Genomic DNA, 25,591 nt, shown 5'->3' with positions numbered 1-25,591 from the left:
ACGATACAGGATTTGTCTATGTATCGTGTGACCAAATTCTTTTAACAGCTGGTGCTGGTGAATCTCGTTTTTGAGCTTTTTTTTCCTCAGATTTAAGCTTTTTTACCTTGAGAGCATAGAAGATGAAAGCCTAAATCTGAGGAAAAAAGCTTGAATCTGACAAAAAAAAAAGCTATAATCTCAGAGTGTGCTCCACACGGATTGTATATCGTTGCCAGGACCTGAACATATTGCTTCTAAATTCAGCTTTCTCAAGCACCTTTAGGCATGTTTCTGAGCATTTGGTAGCGGATGAACAGTCTCCGGACTTCCGAAGTAAAATTTAGTGCTAGCGATATATTTTAAATTTTATAGGTAACTTAGAAGCAATGTGGTTTCATACAGAGGTTTCTGTAGTGTAAAAAAAAATTACAAGGAAATTCGACTGATAACGTATGTTACCTTGTAAAAATTCCACAGATTGTGCATGAGCTTCCTTGATATTCGTCACCGAAACAGTTATGTAGGCAGGTTGACTTAGAACATATGTACATTAAGAGAATTATGATCTTTACTCCACTCATCACAATCTACAAACGTCACTTTCAACTCGACGACCTTGTTTCGGTTTAACTCGACGAACTTCCTCATGTTTCACTTGACGATTATCCCGTGGATCGCCTGATAACAATCTTCTATCAGATTGCCTTTTCCGGCTCAACACCTTTCCTATGGCAGGTCCTCAAGGCTGAGGCCACGTAGGCTACCTGCCATAGGTTCGGCCCGATGACCTTTCATAGTTCCGATCCAAAGATTTTCCAAAGGATTCCCGGTCCAACGACTCACCAAAAGCTCTAACCCGTCGATCTTCATCATTTTTTGGTCCGATGACCTTCTAGTGGATTCCAGGCCCGAAAACCTTCCTTTGGGTTCTCGGTTCAACGAACTGCCTTGGCTTCTTGGTCCAACCATCTCCCAATAGATTCCTGACGAACCTAGCCTTGTGTACGAAATCCTCCAAGTTGTTCCGGCTCGATGACGTTTGGGTTTATTAGATTCCCGATTCGACGATCTTTCATTGCTTTTCAGTCCGATGATTCCTTATCCGACGACATTTCATTGTTTATTATTCCGACGATCTTCTAATAGTATCTCAGTTCGACGAGCTACACTACCGGCTTTCAAATGTTCCGAACAAACGACTTTTTACTAGATTTTCAACTCGACGACCTCCCAATGGCTTTGCGGCTCAGCGATCTTCCATAGCTTCTTAGTCCGACGACCTCCTGAGAATACCAGGTCCGACGAAATCTTATGGCACAGGACCGTCAACCTACCAATGAATGGCTCTAGCCCGAGGAACCCTCTCTAGCTTCGTTCCGACGATCTCGAAATAGCTCTGGTTCGACGCTTTTCCGATGGCTTCGGCTCGATAACTTTCCATCGGCTCCGGCTCGTAGAATTTTCTTGGGTGATTCCTCTTTAGTCCATTTCCACTGGTGCTGGGTTCGTAACCTGTTGAGACCACTACGAATAGCAGAAAGCTGAAGTCTTTACTGTTCTACAGTAGGCTTTTGGGAATAATCCTCACAAGACCAGTCATTCGATTCAAATGATTACACCATACACTTTGAATATATCTTCGAATAGGTAAGTAAAATAAGATTTTGACTTAGGCACTTACTCAAGGATCCAGCACCAATTGTACTCATAGGTTTTGTGGAGAAGGCTGCGTTACCTTATCACTCAGTTGTTCTGCATTGCATACGCTGTTTCGTATCCGGCAAACGAACTTAAAACTAAGGATAAGGACTTATGAATAATTTCCTCAAGCTTTGCTATTCTCCAGATTTCCCGATGATTTTTCACAAATCTTCTACTTCTACGAATGTCCGAATGGCCACCTCCATGTATTCCAATAAACTCCCGATCGCTGATAGTCCTTTTGACGCCACTTCGAATCTGTTTCCTTCTACGTTCTATTTGTAAAAATCCTTATTTATTAAAGAACGTTTGATACTGAATTCTTCAAGATATCGGCCGTAATCACCGGTTGAGCACTTTATTATTACTTACTTACGCGTCGATTCTCCGGCGCATAGGGCCGTGGTGAAAGACCTTCACTGTTGACAATCCGGAGCCAGCGTCTTCACTTGGTCCCAGTCTCGTCGACAGTTCGGATTTCTTGCCTCTTCTTCGATGTCCTTCCGCCTCTCTGCAAATCTCGTTCTCATCTTTTCGCAGGGTTTGCCTTATCCATCTCCATTTACGTTCCCGAATCTCGTTTTCTAGTGCCCTTTGATGATGACACCATATCTATGTAGTTCCTCATTTGAGCTCCAGTTGCCAGGCCACCAAGTCCGGATGATACTTCGCAGGTAACGATCCACAAATTCTTGCAGTTTTCGCGTCGTCACCGCATATGCACCAAGTTTCACACCCGTGCAACAATATGGATTTGACGTTTGAGTTGAAGATTCGGATTTTAGTTCGTAAAGAGATCTGGCGTGAGCGCCAGATATTTCGGAGAGTCGCAAACGCAAATCGGGCTTTTCGGGGTTTCGATATCTTTCTACCAGGGTTGGCATAATTCAACGATCAACGGTAAAATGGTCCTTCAAACTCATTTGACTGTTCCTTAACGACCAGTCACTTCGTTTGCCAGTCATTCATTCCCCAGTCATTTGAAGCTAAAATAATAACCTAGTCAAGCAATCGCATTTCAACGACCGATGACGAAAAAGAAACGCATTTATTATTATTGTTACTCCTGCCAGCAAGCCGAAGACGACCGAAGACGAAAAAGAAACGCATTTATTATTATTGTTGCTCCTGCCAGCAAGCCCGTTTTCAGTTTTTTATTGCTATTGTTGCTCTCTGCCAGCAAGTCGTTCAATTAGTTTTACCTGCCGGCAGCAGCCGAACGAGGATGTGTAGGAGCTTCGCCAGTCGCATAACGGAGAAATTGTGATTGTTGTCGTGCTTTATCCGTCATGCGAGTAGTGAGGCTCCGTCAATTGAGTAAGGTGCCGGTCGTTTGATGAAAAAAAAACTAGTCGGGTCAAGCGTGACGGGCGAAATTTACCAACCCTGCTTTCTACATATAAAGTTTTCTTGGTACCTCTATCAGGCTTAATCTGGCTACCAAGATACTGGAAGCACTCCACTTTCTCAACCTGTTATCCAGCTACCACGAAATTGGAACAATTTTCTGTGTTGATTTCCATCGACTTGGTCTTTCCGACATTGATTTTGAAACCTGCCAAAGTAACCATAAGCACTAAAGCTTTGCCTTTTTATAACTTTCTACCAGCATTTAAGTGCTAAATTACACTATATCAGCACATCAAGTGAAATTTTGCTTTTTTGTTTTTTTTTTGTTTTGTTTGAATGTAGTGCATCATTTTGCACGGGAGCTCGAGCTTTTATGCCAGTAGTGCCTTTCCAATCATATCATCTTTGGTACAATGCATGTTAGCTCATTTTTGGCATAGATTAAGCGCCAAGTGGCTGAAATTTTGCAACCTCTTCTGTGGGTGTGGGTATTGGAATCGTGAATCATTCACAGTATACCTGCCAGCATTGCTAAGCTAAATTTCAAAACCAGAACGTGCTAATTCGATGTGAAAAGATGACAATTATTACGAGCATCATTTCTCTCGTGCAGATTTAAATTCAAATGAATCAACACGTTGACGTCACGGGTCCCGGTTACATAACCTAAAAATCTGTTCCTTTGAGGAGCTCAAAAATCTTTGATTCAATTAAATCCCAAACAGATGCACCAACAGTCTCAAGCAGAAAAGGGTGTGCTACTAAACGTGACGGAGCAACGACAAATCAAGTCAGATTTAGTAGAAAAGAATAATAAATACACTGAGGCGTTCCGTAGTTTTCAGCTTTCCGTTGAAATTCGGTAAGCGAAAAACAAAAATTTTTGGCACTGCCAAATTGTTGATTTCTGTTGTCTTCTCTTGTTTTTCAAAAGTGATTTGCACAGCCGTAGCGAGCTTCCTGTTTTCCTATGTATGTATGTATAAATATAAAACACGTCCTGCCTGGCCCCCGGTAGTTGAAATAACGATTCTGGTTCTTTTGAACTCACCGGTCCCGAGGTGGTGATTCGAAAAGGCGACACAACGAAAGGCGGAGGAGGTGTGATGTCATTCAGATATAGTATAGGTTGAACGTTCTTAGAGGTTGTGTCATGAACCCATATTGTTCCGATTGGACGTGTGGGCACGTTGCGATTTCGAAAGCTCTTCTCAATGGCTCCCGTCCTTGGAATATTTCAAATAAACAAAACGATTGAATGGAACCCATTTCCTCGAACATATTGTTAAAAATTTAAACAGTTGAAGGATTGAAAGTTAATTCGTAATCAACAGTTGAAAAATATATTCTTTTAAATTGGTAATTTGAAATTCTCAACCCTTAAACTGTTTGAAATTTATGAACATTTTTCAAGGAAATCTTCATTTTCATTATTTAATTCTTTGGCGTTGACAGGATTTTTTTTCTTCAACTAAAGAAGTAACAACCCAAAGTGAGGGCAATGAACACACCTTTGTTCATCGAGAAGCCAGACAAATTTCGCGGTCTCTCTACCTCTGTGTGTGGAAGAAACAATTCTGCACTTGATTTATCCGACCATTTCGGTGTTGGAATGAATGACGATATTTATAGACGCTCATCGAACTCACCTTCAACGACAAACCGGGCGAAAGCCTGATTTCCGCTGAAAAATACCACGAGAAATATTATTTAAACAAAAACGACATCACCCACATGTTGCGCTATTATTTGCGTTGGGGTTCGATTTCATTATTTAACAAATGGCAATCGTAAATAATTATAAAAACAAGATTTTCGGAACAGAATTTTGATTATAAATCCAAAACCAATTTCAGAATGCTGTCTTGATTTTTTGTCATTTTTGTCCATTTCTTTCCCCATCATTTTATTTTACGGGCCCCGGAGAGGCGCAAGATATGCGTTCAAGTCCTACCGGGAGACAATGTGATTTTTTTTCGTTTGTTTTTCAACATAAACTTTCATCTAATCCATTCCTTGAAATTTCAACTTACACAGTTGAATTCATTTTTCCACAAAAAAAATTCCGCGATCCATTCCTGGGTCACAGTTTAATAATATTTTATTTTTTTGGATGTTTTTTTTTTCGTTTTCTGGAGTTTGTCCTTCTTATCAGTTTTGTCAGATTTCTTTTTTTTTTTAATATTTCTAGTTTTTGTGACATTTTTCATTGTTGTATTTTTTGTCATTTTAACATTTTTGTAATTTTGTCTTTTTTGTCTTTTTTTTATCATTTGTCGTTTTTGATATTTCTCTCTATTTATTGGTCTGTCGTATCTGCCGACTCTGTCAATTTAGTCATTTTTGTTATTATTCTTTTTTGGCGTTTATGTCATTTTTGTAATTTTTTTTACGTTTTTCTCATTTTGATCATTTTTGTGAATTAAGTTATTTATGACATATTAACCTTTTTTTTTTTGTTATTTTTGCAATTTTGTTTAATTTTGTCGTTTTGAAAATTATGAAAATTTCTTCAATTTTGTCAATTTAGACAATTTTTTGTGATTTTGTAATTTTATCATATCTATAATTTTTTTTTCATTTTGACAATTATGAATATTTCTACAATTTGACAATTTTTACAGTTTTAACTACACGGAGAAAAAAGTATGGTTTTTGCAACAATTCAGTTCATCTATTCAATCATATATCTGATTGATTCTCGAGCAACTATGAATATCAAAATTTCAACATATAATGAACAATCTGATTGATTTCGTACATTCAACAGTATATATAATAAATTCAACTATGGTTGTATGATAAATTTTGTGCATTTAACAATAAATATAGCATATACAGTTATTATAACGTACGATTAATGTCATACATTTAACAATAATTATAGTAGATTGCTATAAGAATAACTACTAATAAATAAACTATAAATATGGTAGATTCAACTATAATAATGATTGATTAAACTAAATAAATGTTAGATTCAACTATAAAAGTATGACTTATTTAGTTATCAAAATACGATAGATTTAATTATATTTTTAAAATTGATTCAATGAGGTCAACTATAAATATTGTAATTTTAAATTCAGATTATATCGGAAGTTATCATGTCTTAAGATGTTTTTTTTTCAGAATGATTTTATGGCTACGTTTTATTTTCTTTTCATTTTCCCGCATTTCGTATATAGTTCGTTTTAGCCGCCACGATGCTAGAAAAGCTGACCGAAAATCCAGATATCCACGTCTTGGTTCCTCCGCTGTTGATCTTTTTGCATCTTGATGCATGGTTGCCCAGCAAATTGTGCCTCTTAACTAATCGGTCCCGGAAGACGTCCTTCAGAGTCGGTGCTCCTCATGAGTCGGTGTTCCCGGCGATGATTGATCTTATGAGGGGGGAGGGTTGAATTCACTCAATATCATGACATGGATCACGTAAAAGAACGTCGAGACCCACGTGTCGATTTCACGAGCAGCAAGAATGGGTGTACCTTTTCCAATTTCGGGAACTGACGACCTACTACACGACAGTTGCCAGGAACTGATAGAGGAAAATGTGTCCCCATCGCCGATGGTCTCACATTTCCGATTTTTTTTTCTGATGTACACGGATGAACACTATAGTATTCAAGTACCACACAATCAATCATAAAAATATATATTGAAATTTACCATCCCCCTTATTCTGCGCCGCGCGTGAGGTGACGATAGTCGAGTCGAGTCGGAGTCGCGTGAGTCTTGTCACCTTATTCCCGAAACCGATGTGACAGAGCATACGATTTGTCACTCACGGTGACTACTAGATTAGGTTAATAACTCAAAAAGTTAATTCTAAAAGACGTTTCTCACCTAAAGCGACTACTGGAATCGGGTGACTCGACTATCGTCACCTCACGCGCGGCGCAGAATAAGGGGGCATATTTATAGTTCAATGCATAGAATCTATCATACAAGTATAGTTGAATAAAATATATTTTTAGTTGAAATAATCAGAAATGTATATTTTTAATTGAATGCCTAATATCAATAATACAATTGTAGTTGAATCTATCATATTTACAGTTCAATCAATTGTACCATTATAGTTGAATTTATTATATTCATAGTTGATTGCGTGAGATCAATCAGCAGTTTGTAGTTGAATCTATTATATTTATAGTTGAATATGAAAAAAAAACTACACTTTGATGATTGATATAACTAGCTGAAATAATTTGAACAACAGTTGTCTTTTTTCTCCGTGTATTTAAACAATTTTGACTTCTAAATCAAAGCAATCGAAAGATTCCTGGAATTCAACCATGTTGTAAGAAAAATTCAGATATCTACCTACTGGTATTTCGATAGAAACTTACTATCTTCTTCGAGTTGTGAGGTCCTTTCGAAAAATCTGTATCTAAACTTTCTTAAACCGTGGATGAACAGGCTCACAACACTTATTAAAATGTTGATTTGACAATTTTGACAATTTCGTCAAATTGCCATTTTTTACAAGTTAAGAAGTTGAGAATTTAAAATTTTTCTACAATCTTGAAATTTGACAGTTATATCGAGTTTGAAAATTTAGACAAATTTGACAATCAACCGTGAAGTTTATGATACTTAATTTTGATGGAAACTTTTCACCAAAAAACTCCTTTCAAGGCAGTTCTTTCTGGTTTGGGAAATCGCGATAATAATTTTGTAATTTTTAGTTGTTTTTTATTCTTCATCTTAAACCTTAAAAGACAAATAAAAAATATGACTACAATGATGAAACTAACGAAATTCTTTTCTCTCTCATTTCCAGCTGTTACAAAATCTCGGCAAGGTAGATCGAACCGCGGACGAAATCTTCGACGAACATCTCACCAACTTCAACCGACAGCATAACTGTGCCACCAGACTACAGAAAGAGTTCAACAACTACATCAGATGCATTCGAGGTGAGTTTCCTAAACCTTTGTAGACAATTCTAAGATCTTAAAACATTTCCTCCCCGCCAAACAGCTGCCCAGACCGCCTCCAAAAGCCTGATGGAAGCGATCAACGAAGTGTACGAGGGTCAGTGGATCGGTTCGGAAGCCCTGTACGCCCAGACCAGTGCCGTCGAGGTACTGTTCCAGGACTTTTCGCACAAACTCGGCGATCAGGTGCTGATCCCGCTCAACACCTACACCTCACAGTTCCCAGAGATGAAGGTTTTTTAGGTCAAGTTTTAAAGAGTTGTCAAGTTCTACAACGTTTTTCTTCTTCTTCCGTTGATACAGAAAAAGATCGATAAACGAGGCCGTAAGCTGGTGGATTACGACGGATGCAGACACTCCTTCCAGAACCTGCAAGCCAACGCTGCCAAACGCCGAGATGACGTAAAGGTAACGAAAGGCCGTTGACCTTCTACCAAATGAGGTGACCATTACTAAAAGTCTCCCTCACCTTCAACTTCCAGGTCACGAAGGGTCGCGAACAGCTCGACGAAGCTAAGCGCACCTACGAACAGCTCAACACCGAACTGCACGACGAACTGCCGGCTCTGCACGACTCGAGAATACTGTTCCTGGTGACGAACCTGCAGACCCTGTTCGCCTCCGAGCAGCAGTTCCACGGTGAGATCTCCAAGGTGTACGCCGAGCTCGAAGCGATCGTCGACAAGCTGGCCACCGACTCGCAGCGAGGCTCCTACACGCTCAAGAAGATCACCGGTGAGTGTCGTGGGTTTGGGGTTTACTCAAAACAAATTTTGAAATTTCAAGGGAACGTTACATATTTCATTCAAGGCTCAATATTTTGATTTGAAGTTTGTTCATTTGAAAGACGGCCATCCGCGATCCTGATCAGACACCCTTCTAGGGCTTTAGATATTTTCAACTTCAAAACAAGATAAATATGAAAAACCCTTTCCCAGAATCTTGTTTTAGCTCTCAAGTGTATTTCCTATCGGAATCTTAACCGAAATTCTCCAAGGGGAGCATTTCACTTTCTCGAGAGAGCAGATAAATAAGACGTATGAAGACTTTAAAATGCTAGGATTGTTGCTTATAGATTCAAGTTTCTCGAATAACTGTTGCTAAACTGTTCATAAGAGGCCTTTCACACACCACGTGGACAGCTTATGGGGGGTGTATGAAAATGTTCACGCTTGTCCACGAAAAGCGGGGTACCCAAGTAACCATAAGCACTAAAGCTTTGCATTTTTATAACTTTACACCAGCATTCAAGGGCTAAATTACCTTATATCAGCACATCAAGTGCAATTTTGCATTACAACAGCCCTTCGAGTGCATTGCTGCATCATTTTAGAATTATACCGCTCTTTTAAAATGCAACTAGCATTTTATCAGCTTTGCAAAATGCTTTTGAAATGCAATATAGTTCTAAATCAGAATAACAAATGCTACATTTTCTGAGCATTAAATTAGCATCACACAAGCTTCTTTTAATGCTTTTTAGCACTATGCAAGCACTACAGTAGCATTAGGCAAAAGCCCATAAGCATTGATTGATGCTGAATCAATGCAGATTCAGGGCACCGGTTGCTAGAAATTAGATTCAAATAGGACATTTTTTTCAAAGATTTAACGCGGACCTGATAGGTTCACAGGCAGAGTTAATGTCAAATGTCAGAGCCAAATATGTTATGTATTCGATTCTAGGTCATTTTCAGCTGAAAAATAAAAAAAATATGATATAGAAAATTTAACCCGAGAGATCTCCTTAATATGCATAAGCGATTATAAAAATAATAACAAATTTAGTATCATGGCAAAAAAATGAACCAAACAAAAATCCAAAAAAAAATTTTTTTCGCATGGTCTAACCTCATTTGAACGCCATTTCCATTTTCCCAGCATTTTGCCCGCCAACGCTATAGCATCAACTTAGCATAGCACAGTGCCCTTATAGAGTTATACCAGTTTCTGCACTAAAGCAGCAGTTAATTTCGCCAAACCTGGCTCACAGAGCTAAAATGATGCACAGAATCAAGCTCTATAGCTGAAGCTAGAGCGGAATTGAGGCTAGATTTTAGTGCTTATGGTTACTTGGGTAGGTATTTGTGTCATGTCCACGTGGACATACTTACTTCTAAAATATTTTCTAAAGGTGAATAAATATTCAGATGTTTCAATCAAAATCTTAAAATTGCAAAGCTTTCCAGTTTAAATTTAAACAATTAGTGATAAATATGATTATTAGGAAATTTAAAATTTTTAAAAGCATTTTATATTCGGAAATACTTATTCGTTTTTTTTTTTCAAAATCAGCCATTTCAATAACAAAAAGGCAAAAGTAGTTTTTTCTAAATGTCATATTAGATTTAGGAAAATAAAACAAATTCAAATCTGTCCACGTGGACATCCAGGGAGGGGGCAGGGGTTTGCCAAATGTCCACGCTTGTCCTCGGAAGGGGAGGAGGAAGTCAAAAATCATTGTTCTGTCCACTTGGTATCTGAATGGTCCCTAATTGCTACAACAGCAAAACTTTCTCATTGAAACAACAATTAACACCTAGCTTCCAATCGAGAATGCTGTTTAGCGATGCTTTGCTACAATGTTGCTCAACGAATGAGTTCATATTTCTTGGGCCTTTTAATGTTTGAGCAGATATTTCACATAATGATCCAATTTGTATTAACATGACACAAGTAAAAAATCCACTGTCAAAAATGTCCTACAAGAATCGACATAAAAAATCTGGATAACAAAGAATAATTTATTATCAATGCTTAGTTCCATTAATAACTTTGCCACAGATAATGTTTAAAAAGTGTTCCCGTATTTGAAAAATATTAAAGTATACATCATTTCCATCTGTATAAAATAATTTTTAAGAGAAAAATTATCAAGATAGAAGGATTAAAAAATATCAAATAGTAAATTTAAAAAAAGTTTTGAACACATTTAGAACAAATAAAAAAATAAGAGAAGGAAATGAATACCAGTATCAAAAATCAAATCAAAATCGTACTTTGATTCCGGTTTTCAAAATTTGAATTGAATTCAACATCAACCGAAATCAGAACAATACATTAAGAATCACCAAGTAGTCAGAATAAGGATTCAGAACTAAAATTCAGCATGTGATTTTCAAACTATACACCATAGCCGTAGAAACGGGACGGGGGGCTTGGTAAAACCACCCCCCTCCCCCCCTCCCCTTCCTGGATCGAAAAATGCCAAGCCAAATTTTTTTCTCGCAACTCAAAATTACAAATTCCTAATCAAATTTTGATGAACGACTAAAATTATACCTTGAATTCATTACCAATATTAATAATTATATTACAGTTTTTCAAAAAAGTTCTAACTTGTTAATAGAAATTTAGTCCCGATTATCGAATTTTGATAAGATAAGACTACGCCTTGCCAAATCGCCCAGATTTTGCACGATTTTTAACTTTGGTTCAAAATCAAACAAAAATTTTAATTGAGATATTCAAATAATGTACTTGAGCCCAAATTTTTTGAGTAAATTATTTTTTGTAAGCATAAAATATTTGACTGTTCTGTATAGATAAACAAAAATCAAGTGATTTTCTTCATGGTTTTATATAAAAAAAATTATATTGGCGGAATTGGAGAAAAAGTCCCTGATTTGCACGGCCCGGATACTTATGAAAAAAATAACTGGAAAGCTTAGGTGAGAATAATTCCGGATTTTGCGGTTCCAAATTTGCTTATAAACATTAAAATTGGATGACTCTGATGAGCACTCGAATTCTGTATTCCAATTTATTGTTACTGAACTTCAGTTTGGATCAAAAATCCTAATTTAGATCTCAGTTTTGCATTTCAATCTTCTATATTCGAAACTCATCATTTCGGACTGTAGTATTTGAAATTTATACTTTCAAACTCTGAAACTCTGAATCCTTTCCATCATTCGCAATTTTCATTCAGATTCACAATTTGAATTTTGAATAAATAACTAAAGAAAAAATTTACACTGAAAGAAAAAATTCAGAATTCAGATAAGAGATTTCTAGTTCATATTCTGATTCAAATTTCGCTTTTGTCTCATAATTAATTAATAAATTCATTTTTTTCTTTTGTCACTTACACCCCCCCCCCCCCCCTCTCCTAAGAAATTTTTAAACAAAGTTTGAAGTATTTTATGTAAATTTCGAAAAAAAAATCAAATATTCTAAAGATTACAAGACATAAAACAAATTTCAGAAGATAGAAGTTATTTTATATTTTGTATTCTTGGTTTAATTGAATTTTTCGATAAAAAAATTACTTGATTTTTAGGTTTTGTGCAATAATATAGTATGCAATTTTTTTGCATACAAGTTTTCGTGCAATTTTTTCCAATTTATTTGTTTTTTTTTGCATTATTTTTTATTTTAAACACCACCCCCCCTCCCCCTCCCCTCGCAATGTTCCAAATCCGAGTGACAAAAAAAGGATTTGAAATTTGTTCCGGTCTTAGTAAGAATTATTATCTAGAACTTAGATTTAAAAAATCGTTTACAAATTCTGAATTCAGATTTCAAACAAAAGGCAGTACTCAAATTCGGAATAAAATTAAAAACTCTGATTCAGCTAAAAGTAAAGTTTAACAATCAATAGTAAAACATAAATGTGAAAAATTTTATTAAGGTTAAAATACAAGCGATCGCAGTTTCATAATTTTGATTCTGGATTCAAAATTAAAATTTAATATATTTAATTTAAATTTAATATAATAACCTTCATAATTATCTAGAACCTTCAAATTTTTCATGTATTCATAACCAAGCAAAAATGTTATAGGGGAAATTTTGTAACCAAACCCTCAATCCCCTCCCCCCTACTCTTTGTTGTTTTAAATGTTTGTTCAATGGGTTGGGAATAAAATTTGAGTTATTCCTGTAATAAGTACCGTAAAATGAGGTGAATAAAAATAGAATCGGGACACAAAAAAAGTTGTATCAAGTAATCTACACATTTTTTTATTTTCAGGACCAATTCTTTCCTTGATTTTTTGAGTAAAAGCAAATACAAATTGAATTTGCTTTATGTTGCTTGAATAGAGATAAAAAAAAATCGCCAAATTTCCTACTATTACAAGTGTTGCTTAACATCACCTAAAACAGTAATGGGACACGTCTTTTAATTATATGACATATGATAATGAATTTTTTCAACATTATTTTGGCGAAAAAAAAATGTCGCGATTAATTCAAACTGCTTCGAACGGTGGCAAATTTTAATAAAACATACCTTGATCCATTCATCGTGGGGTTAATGTCCATAAAAGTGTCTGAAATCCCCCAATATATTGTGAAAATTATTATTTACATTATTATTGTGAAAATTAATAGAAACTGAAGAAAATATATTTTTAAGATGATCTTAGAAGAACAGGACTTTCAGTTTTCCCAGGAAGTTTAAAAATAAAAATTAGAATTTTATTAAATGTGGGCGATAGAAAAGATAATTACTGGGGATTGGAAAAAGCGATAAACTATGCATTGATTTGCGTTCCAAATGATGGAAGCTAGAGTGAACGTATTTATATTGTTGAACAATTTCCGAATACACGAGTTTTTTTTTAAATAAGTAACTGTTCTTATTCACCACACTTGGGGGGTGAACATAAATCAATGTTTAGAATTTATAGTAAAAATCCCTTCCATCTTGAACAAATTGAACCAGACATCTCGTATTACAAGCTGACGGAAAAATAAGAAAATGGCCACACACAGTTGGAATCAAAAGGTTACTCTTGTCGTAACTATCCACAGAGGAAGTTTACATGGTGTTAAAAATATTATATCCAAATAACTTAAACTACGAGGAATATTACTTAATACGTTGTCTTTCGGAATGACTTTCAAAAAAGCTTAACGAGAGAGCAAACAGTGAAGCTGGAAATAAGCTCAAGCTTGCAATAAACTTCCAATTAATAATGGTAAAGGACAATCGGATACATAATGGCTCCAGAGAAATGTCTCAGGAGCCACTTCTCCTTAAAAAACCATAGACTGAAAATAATTTTCACTTAAAATGTAAGTGACCTGTGCAGTGAATTTTTCCCCTGGGTGAATTCATGTGAATATTAAATTAAATGAAATTCACTTAAGTGACTGGTCAAGAGAATTTCAAGTAAGCGTGAAGTAAATTTGAAATGTATGTTCAGGTTGTTTATATCTTGTTTATTTGTTTATTTGTGTATTTAATATAAAATCATCTGACACATGTAGGTGTCTTAATGATCTACTTAATATTATTTGTACATAACATGATACTATTTTTAAGTTCTTAGTTGGTCACTCAAGTCAGATTCAATGCGGCGTCTAAAAGTTGAAATGGATACATTGAATTCGAAGACATTAACATAACGTAAAAAGCATAATTTCGCGGAACGGAGAGGCTCATTGCTGCCATATCGCGTGCCTCTTGGTTCCAGAGAGAGCCAATTCCTATTGCGCAGGGTTCTTTCTGGAGCATAAACATTGCAGCGAGAGAGTATCCAGGAGCAGTCAATTTCGTTCCGAAGAATCTTTGCCACGAACATCGATTGACCGATGGAACGACGATCCGACGGCGTATGAAGTCCAAGCAGGGCACATCGATGTGCATATGGAGGTAAATTTAATGGATTCTCCCAAGGTAGCTCACGAAGAGCATAACGAACGAACCGACGTTGAATTGCTTCAAAACGCGCTGTCCATGCAGCTTCAAACGACCACCATATCAGGTTCGCAGATTCCAATATTGAACGCACCAGACAGTTATACAAAGCTCGCAAGCAAATCGGATCAGTGAATTCTTTGCTTAAACGCATAATGAATCCCAGCATACGATTTGCCTTCTCGAGTACCACAGAATAGCGACGCTTAAAGATCATACGGTTATCCAACAAAACGCCAAGATCCTTTATCTCGTCAACACGATACAACTGCTCGCCCAGAATATTGTAGTGATGCATGAATGGATTTTTCATACGCCCAAATGTGATAATACAGCACTTCGCTACGCTCAAAACAAGTAAATTATTAGCGCACCAGTTCACCACTGTGTCCAAGAATCGTTGCAATTCATAACAATCAGCTTGGTTGTTTATGACTAAAAATATTTTCAGGTCGTCCGCGTACAGGAGAACTCCACATCCAGTGAGCAAAAAATTAATGTCGTTACAGAATAGTGTTAACAATAAAGGACCCAAATTGCTGCCTTGAGGTACCCCAGACTTTGGAGTAAAGTCAGAGGATTCAGCAGAACCAATTCTTACAGCCAATCGACAATCCGTTAGGTAGCTTCTGATCCATGCACACAATCGTTCGGAAAAGCCAAGTCGATGCAATTTTTTCAGGAGAATATTTGTTTCCCGCCGATTTGTTTCCCGCTATCCATGTTGGATATGCAGAAGGATGTGAAAACCATCAGGTTTGAAGTTACCGAACGTTTAGGAAAAAATCCATGCTGATTCTCAGAGATCCAGTTCCGGCAAGCTGAAAACATGACATCGTTGACGATCCTCTCAAATACTTTCGAACAGGTAGCTAGCGATGTGACTCCGCGGTAGTTAAGAACATCTTGCTTGTCACCTTTTTTGTGTACTGGGCTCATAAGCGATTTCTTCCAGATGGTAGGAAATTTTTGCTGTTGGAGAGACTGATTGAAAATGCGCGTAATTGGTTGCGCGATATTCCATCCTGACCAGCTGAAGAGGAGTTCTTTAAATTATTGATAGCTTCTAAAACCATTTCCTCGCTAACTGCAAAAACATCCAGATCCAACACATCGATGGGTAATCGTGTTACAGCGGCGTTTAATTGATCGGCAGTTGGAGATTCTATTGAAAAGACACTGGCGAAATGCGTCGCGAAAAGGGAACATTTATCAGCGGGCGACGTGGCAATGCAGTTTTTTAATTTGAGGATAGCTGGAAGCCCGGACTCCTTTCATTTAGAGTTTACAAATTTCCAAAACTTTTTTGGATTCCGACAAAGCTCGCTTTGAGTACGTTCCACATAACGGCGATAGCACAGTCGATTATATATTCGGTATTGTTTAGTAGCAGCGTTCAAATTGATTTTCGCAAATGGGCATCTGGAGTTACAAAACATCCGCAACAATTTCGAACGTGTCTGTTTCAATCGTTTCAGATGAGCGTTAATCTTTCATCAGTAGTGATTTAGGTGAAATTTCCGAATTTCAATGACGAAAAACTTTGTTTAATCAAAACGATTTTTTATTTGAATATAAATTCAAAAAATAACATTTTTTTTTCGAAAATTGAAAAAAGAGGCATTTAAATAGCAACGACGCAAATTAATTTTGCGCAAATTTCAGAACAATACTCAACTCTATCAACGGAACATAGGAAAAGTAGGGCAAAGTAGGGTAATTATGAATAAAATTACTCAGTTTTTTATTCTAAAAGTTTAAACCATTTTTTTTTAGTGCTCTAATTCTGGAAAACATTCAAAAATAAATTATCGGTCCCATCAGGATTATTTTTTATATTTTTAAGTTGCAGCTTGTGGGCGTAAATGTTTGTTCATAATTACCCCCTTATATATGCAGTAATTATGAACACTGTTACGATTTTTGTTATGTGATAGCTATATTCTTAGATTGAAATGAAACCACATCTGAACACTGCATTTTAGTGAGATTTGTTGCTTGTTAAATTTACTGTTCAGAAGTTATGGGTTAATTTCAGTTTAACATAGTCGGAACCTAATTGTTGAAGAAAGTAGAAAAAGGTAAAGTGTTGAAGAAAGTGCTTTAGGTAAACAATGTTCCAATCAAAACGTTCGTTAAATAAAAATTTGAAACTATGTGCAGTATATTTATTCATTTTTAATGGTTTGACATGCATCATGATTGATTCTGAAACATGATGTTTGTCTGAGTAAAAAAACGCATAAAAGTGTTCTGAAGATTTATTTCAGTTCATATTTCAGTTTCCATGTATGACGTTTGCGGTAGTGGTTCTTCTTCTTCAGGAAGAGTTGAAAAAATCCATTATAAGTCCTAAAAAGCTACATCGCCATCCCTGAATTAAAAATATCCAACTCACAGCTCCTGAATGATCCACGTTTTGCTATATTCCAGGCTTCCTGGAATCCATGGCAACTTTAAAGCAGACAGTTTTACGGCCGTCGTCAAGTTATGTCGTGAGACGAAGTAGTATGAAAATAAACAAATAGATTTACGGCCTTAGATAATGAAACAAAATTTGAAGTTAAATTTTTCTATCTGTTTAGGCAATACCAAAGTTCTGAAATCGCAACCGCAAATTTAAATTTTCTTCTTCTGGTAGTTGTTAAAGTTATTTAATCAAACAAAAAAATCTTAAACAGCAGCCATGAAGTCAAAAAATAGGTTTGATTTTTTTGCGTACAATAAAAAATCAAAGCATGATTTAAAGTAGTATGATAAATTCGAGAAACCTTCCTGATTATTTCTTATTCTATTATTATTTTGCATTTACTGATGGGCCTTTTTTCTCAAATTTTCTTTTCAGAATTTAGTAGAATAGACTTAAAACTTGTTTTTCCTTGCTGATTACAGAGGTTTCAGGTGTCCTGATTATTCAGGATTTGTCCTGATTTTCGAGAGATCGTCCTAACTTTTCAAAGCCTCTCGAGTGGTCCTGATTTTTGAAAGTTGGTCTCTAAAATGTCCTGAACTGTCCTGATTTACATAAAAACATCTCAACATATTCGAGTTTTGAGACAAACGAATAAATCTGAAATAAAATAATTACAGCCATTTAACAGATGATAGATAATCTTCGGTTAAAATTCAAAAGGTGTTTTACGATATGAACTGCAGGCCAGCCAAGAAGTTGCTTACTGCTGTTGCATAAATCAAGGCGTTTACAGGATCTGTATTTTGCTTTTATTTATGCAATCTAAGCAGAGCTACTTGTTATTTTCATAAATCAAGAGGTGTCCTAAAAAATCCTGATTTTTTTTCGCATTGTTCTGATTTTTGACGAAACCACCTGGCACCCCTGGTTGATTATGATCTTGAATTGTAAACCCAATGTTCCTTGTTAGACATTTTGTGTCCAAAAAAACATATTCAATCAAATTTTGGAGTAAACCAACACGGCACAAAGCCTTGCAAAAATTTTTAAATAAGTTATTCTGTTGAAAGAAATTGAAAGAAAAAAACCTGGAAAAATCTAATAGATTTTTAATTTCTGATATCTGTTTTCTGGATTTTTCTGATTTCTGGATTTTTCTGATTTCTGATTTCTGATTTTTTTATTTCTGATCTCTGATTTCTGATATTTGATTTCTGATCTCTGATTTCTAATTTCTGATTCCTGATTCCTGATTTCTGATCTCTGATTTCTGATTACTGATTTCTGATTTCTGATTTCTGATTTCTGATTTATGATTTCTGATTTCTGATTTCTGATCTCTGATCTCTGATCTTTTATCTCTGATCTTTTATCCCTGATCTCTGATCTCTGATCTCTGATCTCTGATCTTTTATCTCTGATCTTTTATCTCTGATCTCTGATCTCTGATCTATGATCTCTGATCTCTGATCTCTGATCTCTGATCTCTGATCTCTGATCTTTTATCTCTGATCTTTTATCTCTGATCTCTGATCTCTGATCTCTGATCTCTGATCTCTGATCTTTTATCTCTGATCTCTGATCTCTGATCTCTGATCTTTTATCTCTGATCTTTTATCTCTGATCTTTTATCTCTGATCTCTGATCTCTGATTTCTGATCTATGATCTCTGATCTCTGATCTCTGATCTCTGATCTCTGATCTCTGATCTCTGATCTCTGATCTCTGATCTCTGATCTCTGATCTCTGATCTCTGATCTCTGATCTCTGATCTCTGATCTCTGATCTCTGATCTCTGATCTCTGATCTCTGATCTCTGATCTCTGATCTCTGATCTCTGATCTCTGATCTCTGATCTCTGATCTCTGATCTCTGATCTCTGGTCTCTGATCTCTGATCTCTGATCTCTGATCTCTGATCTCTGATCTCTGATCTCTGATCTCTGATCTCTGATCTCTGGTCTCTGATCTCTGATCTCTGATCTCTGATCTCTGATCTCTGATCTCTGATCTTTGATCTCTGATCTCTGATCTCTGATCTCTGATCTCTGATCTCTGTTCTCTGATCTCTGATCTCTGATCTCTGATCTCTGATCTGTGATCTCTGATCTCTGATCTCTGATCTCTGATCTCTGATCTCTGATCTCTAATCTCTTATCTCTTATCTCTTATCTCTTATCTCTGATCTGTGATCTCTGATCTCTGATCTCTGATCTCTGATCTCTGATCTCTGATCTCTGATCTCTGATCTCTAATCTCTTATCTCTTATCTCTTATCTCTTTTCTCTTTTCTCTTATCTCTTATCTCTTATCTCTTATCTCAGATCTCGAATCTCGGATCTCTGATTTCTGATTTCTGATTTCTGATTTCTGATTTCTGATTTCTGATTTCTGATTTCTAATTTATGATTTCTGATTTCTGATTTCTGATTTCTGATTTCTGATTTCTGATTTCTGATTTCTGATTTCTGATTTCTGATTTCTGATTTCTGATTTCTGATTTCTGATTTCTGATTTCTTATTTCTGATTTCTTATTTCTGATTTCGGATTTCCGATTTCTCATTTCTCATTTCTGATTAATCCGCATTATTATAAATGTGTTCCATTGTCTGAGAAAATTTGAAAAATTGAGTTTTGGGAAAACTCATGTACGGTATTAGTATTTAATGTTGTTAGTCATACATATACATAGCCGTCCGATTTGATTACCATTGTGTTGTTTCCAAAATATCAACTAATTTAATGTTTCTGTTTTCCCCTTTCCCTGTTATTGGAACCTACCCCCATCGTCCTTTCCGCGTTTTGTCTGTTCTCATTTCCAGCTAACTCAGCTCCGTCCAGTCAACCACAGTCCCCAGTAAAAGCCAACTTGTCGATTGTAAATAACGTTACCACAAACGGATCCGCCAATGCCAATGGACGTAAGTACCCACTGTGCTTTTATATCATAAAGAAAATTAGAAACAATTCTAAAAATTCAAAATCTTTACACGAATCTACAAAGCTGTGTAAATCGAATCCTGTTTATGTATGTACTACTCTCATCTGTTCTCGTCTCAGTGATGTTTATTTTCGAGCAATTGTTACTTTTGAAATATTAGAAAATTGTTGAGGAACCGTCTTTATTTTGCTTAAGCTTTAGGTGATGTTTAGTTACGTCCTGGAATGCGCAACACAAAAAAAACACTATCATACTTTTTCAGGTATCACAAAGTCAAAATTTATTCATAACATCACAAACACTTTATAAATTATACCTTTTAAAAATTAACTCAATTTCTTACATACTATTTAATTTTGAATGTGAAGTCTGATTATGAGCTCAGGATTGTTATTCCTAGTTCTGAATTAGATAGCCTATTATGATCCTAAATAATTTTCATAAAGAACTTTTTCTTTTGGTTTATGAAATTTTCATTTATTCCTTAATTGAGATATTTTCTCTATAAACACAATAACGATATTTGCCCCTGTTGAGTTCTGATTCATTCGTTGAAACCTTTAAAAGAAATATTTCATTCAAGTTTTTTCGAAAAAGAAATGCTGCAAAATTTATTCAGCCAAAGAATTTAAGATAATCGAAATCAACATATTCGTTCATTCCATCAGTCATACACAAAATTGCTTCAGCATGTTTTTTTATTCTCCAAAGATGACTCAATTTTACATTTTTATGTTTGCTTTTTGTGAAGTTTATCGGAATAATTCGAATGTTATCATTACAAAATCATAATAAATACAAATCACTTTTAAATATTAATTTTATCTTTGAAAACCGATTCGGAAATCATCACCTCCCCAACTCTGTCATTCATCTCTGTCCTATTGCTTTGCGCTGTCCTGTACATAAAGTTCTGGTGCTTTTCGTGTTTTTTTTTCTATCTGTGGTGCTACGTTCTATTAGTGTGTAGAAGATCTAATATTACTGCTGTACATAATCATACTATGTTCGAAACAAATCAAAATGCTTCTGGTATGCTTTGTAGAAATAGTTCCCTATTGTAGATAGATCAAAAGTATCTAAAAAATGTTACTTTCGGAAGTGTAATGAAAGTGTAATTTTTAAACTACTTTTTTTGAGATCAATTATTCTTGCCAATGTCTCATTTTACTTCCAATTTCGACAATTTACGATTTCTGAAGACCGAAAACTACAGAAAGCCATCAGAAGCATGTGTGTGACACTATTTTTGTGTTTTTCTTCTCTTCTTTTCCCGTGTGTTTTACAGCTTCATCCACCCTGTCATCAAGCTCACCTAGCGCAGAGCGACTGGAAGATACGGAACCCTCGTACCAGAATACGGAAGTCGTGAAATCCGCCGCTTTGCGATCATCCATTCCTGACGCAACTACTAATAATAACAACAACAACAACATCAACAACACAACTACCACCATCAACAACAACAACAACAACAACAACAACAACAACAACAATACCGATGTCACACCTGCGCCTCCAAAATCCCCGGTTCCAGTGAGCGGCACCGCGGACGAGAAAGTAACCACAAATGGTACGGACCATGCGCATGATCATGAAAATTCCAACAGCCATACTACGCCAAATAACAGTGCTGAGCCAGAAGATGATGCGCCGGCTAAACTGGCAACACCGCCGCCTTCTCTGCCACCAACTGATAATGTGCCTACTTTGCCAGCCTCACTCTCATCCACAACAACGCCTACTACTGCTGGCGCTGCCGTCTCACAATCAAGTAATACTAATGTAAATATGCTAAATCCTAACCTCGGCCATTACCCCATTACTAACAAGATTCCAATCCATCATCGCCATCAGCTCCAAAGTCATCAACAGTTCAGTCTCCATTATCAGCAACCTCCCCATCATCTTCATCATCATCCCCCGAATCAAAAGTCCCTCGGGACTGTTCCATCACCAATACCTCCATACCCCTCGGCTGAGTCTTCTTCATCCCGGGATGTCCAGCAAGAGTACCGCCTCAGCAGCAGCAATGGTACTAACATAACCTCACCGACATTCACTAACGAACAACAACCGCAACAACAGTCGCAGCATCTCTATGGCAACGTAGTTGTTGTTGCTAACAGTCAGTTGAACAATCTTAACAACAACGTTAATAACATTAACAACAGTCATTGCTCTACTAGCACAACCAATAAAAGTACTAGCACCACCCACCCGATCAATAACAATAGCAATCTGGAAGAGCTCTATGACATCCCCGTGGGTAAGTGCTGGCAACACTGTTTGGAGACCTTCTTTTCTCGTTTCAATTTCCGTTCGTTGATTGAGTGCAATTTAGATGGCTAATATCGTTTGTTTTTCACCCCGTTTTGGTAGTTAATGAATATGATTTATCTAATTTCGTTTTTACTCAAAATCACCACCCTCACCCACCCTTCCTGTTCGTTCGTGCTAAAATTACCCCCCAAATGCACCGTTTTATTTCTTCAACTTCTGCGCACAGCCTCTCACACAAGCAGCTTTTTCTTCGATAACAATACTTCTTCCGTTATTCGAGAAACATCGTGACTAAATCATTGTTATATCTGCACACCTCAGGTACAGAAACGTCACCGTATTCATAAAGAAAATTCAAAGTTTAAGCTGAATAAGTAAAACTCATCATTAATCTGATATACATATATCTGTATTCCAGACTTTCAATTATGAGCGTTTATTTTGTGAAACTTCATTTTTAATTCGACAACATAGTCTTTAAATTCAAGTTGATTTTTAATTTGTTGATAGATTCAATTTAAAAAAAACTAGAAAGAAATTCACATGGACATGGTAATTAATCTCTCTACTGCATAAATTATAAAATCTTGGAAACCTTTTTTTTTCGTCGGTGTATGTATATAACCTTTTTGCAACTCCACATTCCACAGGTTTGTTTTTCATTACGCAGTTTGATTTTTAAAAGGTCTGCTTCTCCTACAGAAAAAAAAGTCGAAAAGCAGTACTTTTCGTTACAGTTTTAACAGTGTGAAAAGTGCTTCATCTCGACACTGTTTTGATTTGAAAGGAAAAACTCCAACCTGTATCTTCAAGTTGAAAAACTTGATCCTGAAAAAATTACTTTTCAGGTATCGCAAAAAAAAAGTGTCTATGCAACTCGATGCAAGTAGTTTCGATAGTATTTTCAATTAATCACAATTTTTTTTGGGTATTATAATTGCTAATTAAATTTTAAGTGCATTAAAGAAGTTTGAAAAATGCCATAAGACCGAATTAGGCCGAAAAATGTTTGAAACCATATTGTTTGATTCTATTTATTCGAAAAAAAAATGTAACACTTTGTGTTGTAAATAACTTCTGCATGCATAAATGGAAATTGATTAAATTTTCGGTGATGCTACCTACAAGTAAATTGTTTACAAGTGCAAATTTGTGTGATTTTCTGTCAAGTGGTTGTTAAAGATATCGTCCAACACAGAGGGTCAAACAACTGGGTGGAAATCAACTATTGGACTAAATTTCGTATGGTAAATCGTTCATGGAGTCCTAGAGTATCTAAAGGTTAGCTAATTCATTCCAAATTTTACTATTCATGAAGTGAAGGTGAATGATTGCATGAAGGTAGGGCATATTAGAGGAAATGTAGGGAAATTTCTGGTTCGTCTAGCTGACTCATAAACAGGCCTGACTTCATTTCTGCAAGGTAAGAAAGCTACTCGCCGTTAAAATAAACAAAATACGGTGATCAAATCGTGCGCAAAATATTGAAGAAATATTTTGATAAATTATTTAATGGACAGCAAAAAGAAGACTTTAGCGGGCGCATGGCAGGTTTCCAGCCAAAAACTTTTCGTTGGCAAGTCTCGCCTGAATGTTCCGGAGATAAAAAAAGAAGAAAAAATTGAAAAATTTGATGTCTACCTCTTGAGGTGGCTGACGTTCTGTGAAAGCTGCAAATCAGTCAGTATTACATAACTATTGACACAATAAATGGCTTAATATTGGAATAAGGCTGCCTCCAAATTCGACCTTTTGCCCTGAATAACTCTTTCATAGGTCCTACGAAGTTAATATTTGTTTTGGTTGGATCTGGAATGGTGCAATAACTCAAAAAAAAAAGAGATGGAGTGATAACAAGTCAAATATGTTGTTTTTCTGCCGAAGGAGGACATTCTGTTAAATTTGCCCTTCACTTCGATAAAATTAAAAATTTTCAGCAGTTTTGAGAGACATGCTTTCGAAGGGGAAAAATTAATAAAAGTAGCTTTGATTTGGAAAAAAAAGGGTAGATCATAGTATGCATTATCGAGGATATTTGTTCTGCTTTACAATGCAATTTTCAAAAATTGTTAAAACATTTTTTATGAAGTGACAAAAAAACTTTTTGCCTCTCGAATTTAGAAATATTTGTGTTGATTGAATAAAATTGGCAGAACTATAGGATCTGCGTGAAAAATTAAAAAAAAACGATAACGATGTTAATTTAAATATATATAACCCAGTTAAAATATGTATCTACCTTTAAAGTTATATAGAAACAATTGAACAAATATGAAAAAAAAAAACTTAGTGTTGGACAGGAATGGGGATTGGAATGGGTCATATTATTTTTATTTAAAAATATAAAGTTGATTTCAAACAATAAAAGCTATTTCTTCCTTCATCGCGTGAATCAATTTTGATGAAATTTAGCCAGGTACGAGATAACACATTTTTATATCTTTGGACCAAATTTCCAGATTTTTCAATGAAAGTTGACAAAAATACAGTGAATTTAGTGAAGCAATTCCAAATTTCCCTTTTTAACGGGAATGACTGCATCTTTGTTTCCAGTCATTGTAAGGATTTCAAATTTTGTACAATGTTTGTTGGATAATTGAACTAAATTGTATGAAATTCTCATGAAAAAATGTCAACCGAGAGAGTAATGACAACTTGTCAAGTCAAGTCAAGTGTTAGTCTAATCAATCGGCTTTAAGCTCTAGAAATCTAGCCAAAAAAGAATTGATATGAGAAAATTGGAATCAAAACGTAAAATATAAAATGTAAGAGGACCCCAGTGAAATAATATATCTAATATTGTAATTTTTTTACACAATATCTGAACAAATCAAGCAGAATCCAGTGATAAAATATTCGAAAAAAAATCTGTAACAAAGTGATCAACAGCAAACACCTCAATTTTTTATTTTTTTATTGAAACTTGTCACAACGTTCGCATCGTTTCTAAAATTACCAAAGAAAAAACAATTACAAAGAAAACTAAAGAAAATTTAGACCAATTTGAGTTTTCTGTTTGAGCCAGATCATAGTTTGCTTTACTTGTCCAGTTCACTTTACTCTGAAAACCCATTTATGTCCGAATTAATCCGGGAAATCTAGGATTCTTATAATATATAATACATCACTTTCTCTTATTTATTTAATAAAGAAAATATTTTAGGAGTTGCTAGCAAATCAACCATTATCTTTTTTAGACAGCTCTTTTAAGAGTACATGTACTCTTTTTCGATCGAGATATTGGTGTACTCTTCTTTTCGTGAAATCTTACGGAAAGTAGGTACTATTTTTTTGTCGAAAGATATTTTATCAGAGAAACGAACTCATTT

At 35.6% G+C, this 25,591-nt stretch overlaps 1 protein-coding gene across 11 annotated transcripts in view; it reads left to right on the top strand.

Annotated features, from left to right (window-relative positions):
- Positions 1 to 22,346, top strand: part of LOC129755132 (bridging integrator 2) — a 186,308-nt gene extending 163,962 nt beyond the window's left edge. For 10 of the 11 annotated variants that reach the window (XM_055751479.1, XM_055751474.1, XM_055751478.1 and 7 more), the window contains 6 exons: positions 7,820 to 7,955; positions 8,020 to 8,210; positions 8,280 to 8,384; positions 8,459 to 8,711; positions 19,861 to 19,959; positions 21,268 to 22,346. In XM_055751479.1, the coding sequence (XP_055607454.1) occupies positions 7,820 to 7,955; positions 8,020 to 8,210; positions 8,280 to 8,384; positions 8,459 to 8,711; positions 19,861 to 19,959; positions 21,268 to 22,331 (1,848 nt within the window). In that variant the 3' untranslated portion in view covers positions 22,332 to 22,346. The remainder of the gene's footprint in view (positions 1 to 7,819; positions 7,956 to 8,019; positions 8,211 to 8,279; positions 8,385 to 8,458; positions 8,712 to 19,860; positions 19,960 to 21,267) is intronic. The other variant, XM_055751483.1, reaches the window with a different exon arrangement.
- Positions 22,347 to 25,591: the final 3,245 nt, after the last annotated feature.

Source organism: Uranotaenia lowii, chromosome 3 (genome assembly GCF_029784155.1).
Source record: "Uranotaenia lowii strain MFRU-FL chromosome 3, ASM2978415v1, whole genome shotgun sequence".
NCBI classification, from domain to species: domain Eukaryota; kingdom Metazoa; phylum Arthropoda; class Insecta; order Diptera; family Culicidae; genus Uranotaenia; species Uranotaenia lowii.
Note: the sequence above shows the minus strand (reverse complement) of the source record. Positions and strands in the feature narration are given on the sequence as shown.